Below are 2,884 nucleotides of genomic sequence, written 5' to 3'. Positions count from 1 at the left end.
CGGTCCGAAGGCGAGCCGCGGTGTTACGGGGGTCTTGCCGTCGTTGGGCGCCGCCCGATGTCGCCGTGGTCCGGCGCAGCCTCCCTGCGCGCCACCTTACTTTATGGAGTTTCGTAACTACCGATCTCTTCCGTCCGTTTTGCGCGGGGAGTCCGTCTCTCTGCGAGTCTCTATTTCTCTCTCGCACTCTCTGCTGTGTGTAAGGTGTGTGTTGGTTGGTTGGTTTTCACCCAACTTCCGCCCCGCCGCCGCCACCTGTTCGAGGCACTATAGGTCAACTGCGGTGACCAGGTCAGCGCGTTGCAGCGGCGGCGGGCGTTCGAATACCGCTGGTGTCCTCGCGCTGCACGGGGCAGTTTCGTCATGCCCCCCCCCCCCCTGCCACACAATGTCACTTCAAAACCTTATTAGAGCTGTAAGTATGAAAATTACCCCATTAAAAATACTACTGTTGTAAAGTGACTTCACTCACGGAATATTTTTCAAAATTCTGTGAATCTTTCGGAGTTTGGCCGGTTAGGGGGGCGTTCACGTGTGTCCCACGCTCCCACGCGCGGGCCACGCGGGGAGCACGGCCGCCGGGGGTGGCTGGTGGCTGCCGCCTGGCCGGCGCCCGGCTGATGCTGCGGGCCGCACGGGGGGTGGCTCCCGCAATCTAATCGCCGCGCTGACGGCCCAGGGTCGCGCCCGTCCCGGCTCCCTTTATTGAACGCCGTCTGCTTCAAAGCGTCTGCCCTGCTGACGATAAGGGGCTCTAGCGTGTCTGGCTCCCAGGCAAACTTTTTATTAATAGACATTATAACACGATCGGCCCAACCGACAGCCCGCCCTCGTCGTTCGGGCGGGTTCGATGTCCCTCAAAATTTTCCCACCCCCGCCACGGGTACAAGCCTCTTTCTTTACCGCGCTATCAGCAACAATAAGCGTATGGAAACTGGTAATTTTTTTGAATGCTCGAAAAGTGTGACTTTTTTGTTGTTGTCGTTTTTCTCGCACTGGCCGTGTGGGCATACCGGCGGCCCTTGTACGGCCTCCAGCGTATGAGCGGTGGGCCGTGGGAGAACAACATGTGATATTATTTGTTCGGGGCGCGGCGCGGCACGGGTGGCGTTCAATAGACTTGAGGGGAGTTCTCACTTGTTCCCCGCGCCGCCCCTCCGGCATTCCACAGAGGTGAAAGTGCGCTAATGTCGGGAGGACTGGCCACAATCTGGCAAAAGTGGTCCTGGCCTGCCTCACTCGTCGTCATTATTCGGTTTGTTATTGGAGAGAGGGGGGGGGGTCTCACAGCTCGCGCCCGCCGCAGGGCCCGCCTAGAGTCTAGGACTCTACGCCCGCCCACCGCGGGGAAGGACACGATGGTGGTGGTGGTGGTGGTTACAGAATTGTGACACATTGTTAGTGATCAAAATAACAGGGTTTATTCCACACGGATAAACAAACAATTTTTTAAAATGATTCAGATTCGGGTGGATAATGTGATGATGAAACTCTTGTCTCTAATTATTGTATAGAGAAAACACTCCAACAAAAGAACAATATGATTGTTAAATTTAAAAATCTTTGCCTATTCACACAAACACTTCACTCATTGCTGCTCTCTACTTCCACTTCATTGGCAATTACCTCTTGCTTTTTCTTAGATCTTGAAGCACTTTGTTTAAGTTTCCTTTTCTTTAACTTTTTTGGAGCCTGTGAGGGTTCAACCCAATCAGGGTCAGAATGGGGAGAAGGGTCTGTTTCTGTTGGGTTACCCTGGGTAGGTACACCTTTAGATATTTTAAGGACAATTTTGTTTGATCCAGATTCCTCTGTTGTGGCAGGTACATCACCCTTCTTTTGTTGATTTGCTGCCGAGCTCAACTTATTTTGTCTTCTATTGCTTTGTAAAGATTTTGCACACTCATTGCATCTTCTTCTTGTAATTTCTACTAATCTAATACAATTTACTGATCTCATTGTTTCAGTATACCTGACCTCCTGATATGGATTCTTATCAAGTTCAATCTCGTTTGAGTTCATTAGCGTCTCTCGATAATCAGGTCTCTCAAGACCAACACAAATTTGGAAGTCCCTAAGAACCTGAACTATACTTACAATCCAATCACTAAATTGCTTTACAGTTGATTCAGTCAAACTTGTTTTAGTGGCTGCCTTCTCAACAATTGTTTCTATAAGCAAATCAGGTATAGGTTTACAATGAACGGATATTTCCACTTTGCCATCACTAGATACATACAATCTTCTCTGAATAGCCTTTTCAGTACCATACGACAGAAGCATTACATTAATTCCGTTTTTCTCCACTGCACAAAACCAGAACATAGGCAACAAATCACACAAAAATTTCTGTACATTCCAAAGCAATGGATTGGCTGAGGCAGCATCTATATTCCTTGGAGAAGCTATGGCTCTAAGTAGAGCACCCATCTAGAAAATTTAAAAAAACAGCAAATTAAAAATGTTGAATCCAATACTTCCACAAAACAACAAAACTATATTCTATATAGTAAATATTTCATACCTTGGGTACCTTGGAGCTATCCTTGTCATTGTTGTTCATAACACCAGCAATAGTAGGCTAAAACAAAATAAATTTCAAAATTATTAGATGCAAGCAAAATATTAGAAATACTCAGTGACTTTAACTAGGGATAATACAAACCTTGAGAGGGGTTGCCTGTGAAAGTGAAGCTGAGACACTGGAAGCAATAACATTCTGTGAAACACCTACAGCCTTAGACAACGCATTCACAGGGATAGGAATTGAATGTGTCCCAGTGCTGGTCATAGTTCCACTTTTATCTCCTTTTGGAACATACATTGTGCAAAACTGTAAAAAAGATGTTATTTTAACAAAAATACTATAAATTGCATATCATTT

The 2,884-nt window shown here is 46.9% G+C and overlaps 1 protein-coding gene across 1 annotated transcript in view; it reads right to left on the bottom strand.

The window, feature by feature from the left end:
- Nucleotides 1-1,395: 1,395 nt before the first annotated feature.
- The window catches only part of LOC113209614 (uncharacterized), a 12,404-nt gene continuing 10,915 nt past the window's right edge, over nt 1,396-2,884 (bottom strand). The window contains exons 3-5 of the mRNA XM_026427250.2: nt 2,666-2,833; nt 2,525-2,581; nt 1,396-2,430 (exon numbers count right to left, since the gene is read on the bottom strand). Coding sequence (XP_026283035.1) covers nt 1,585-2,430; nt 2,525-2,581; nt 2,666-2,833 — 1,071 coding nt within the window. The 3' untranslated portion in view covers nt 1,396-1,584. The remainder of the gene's footprint in view (nt 2,431-2,524; nt 2,582-2,665; nt 2,834-2,884) is intronic.

The sequence above is a fragment of the Frankliniella occidentalis genome, unplaced genomic scaffold (genome assembly GCF_000697945.3).
Source record: "Frankliniella occidentalis isolate FOCC.00 unplaced genomic scaffold, Focc_3.1 Scaffold7, whole genome shotgun sequence".
Lineage (NCBI taxonomy): Eukaryota > Metazoa > Arthropoda > Insecta > Thysanoptera > Thripidae > Frankliniella > Frankliniella occidentalis.
Note: the sequence above shows the minus strand (reverse complement) of the source record. Positions and strands in the feature narration are given on the sequence as shown.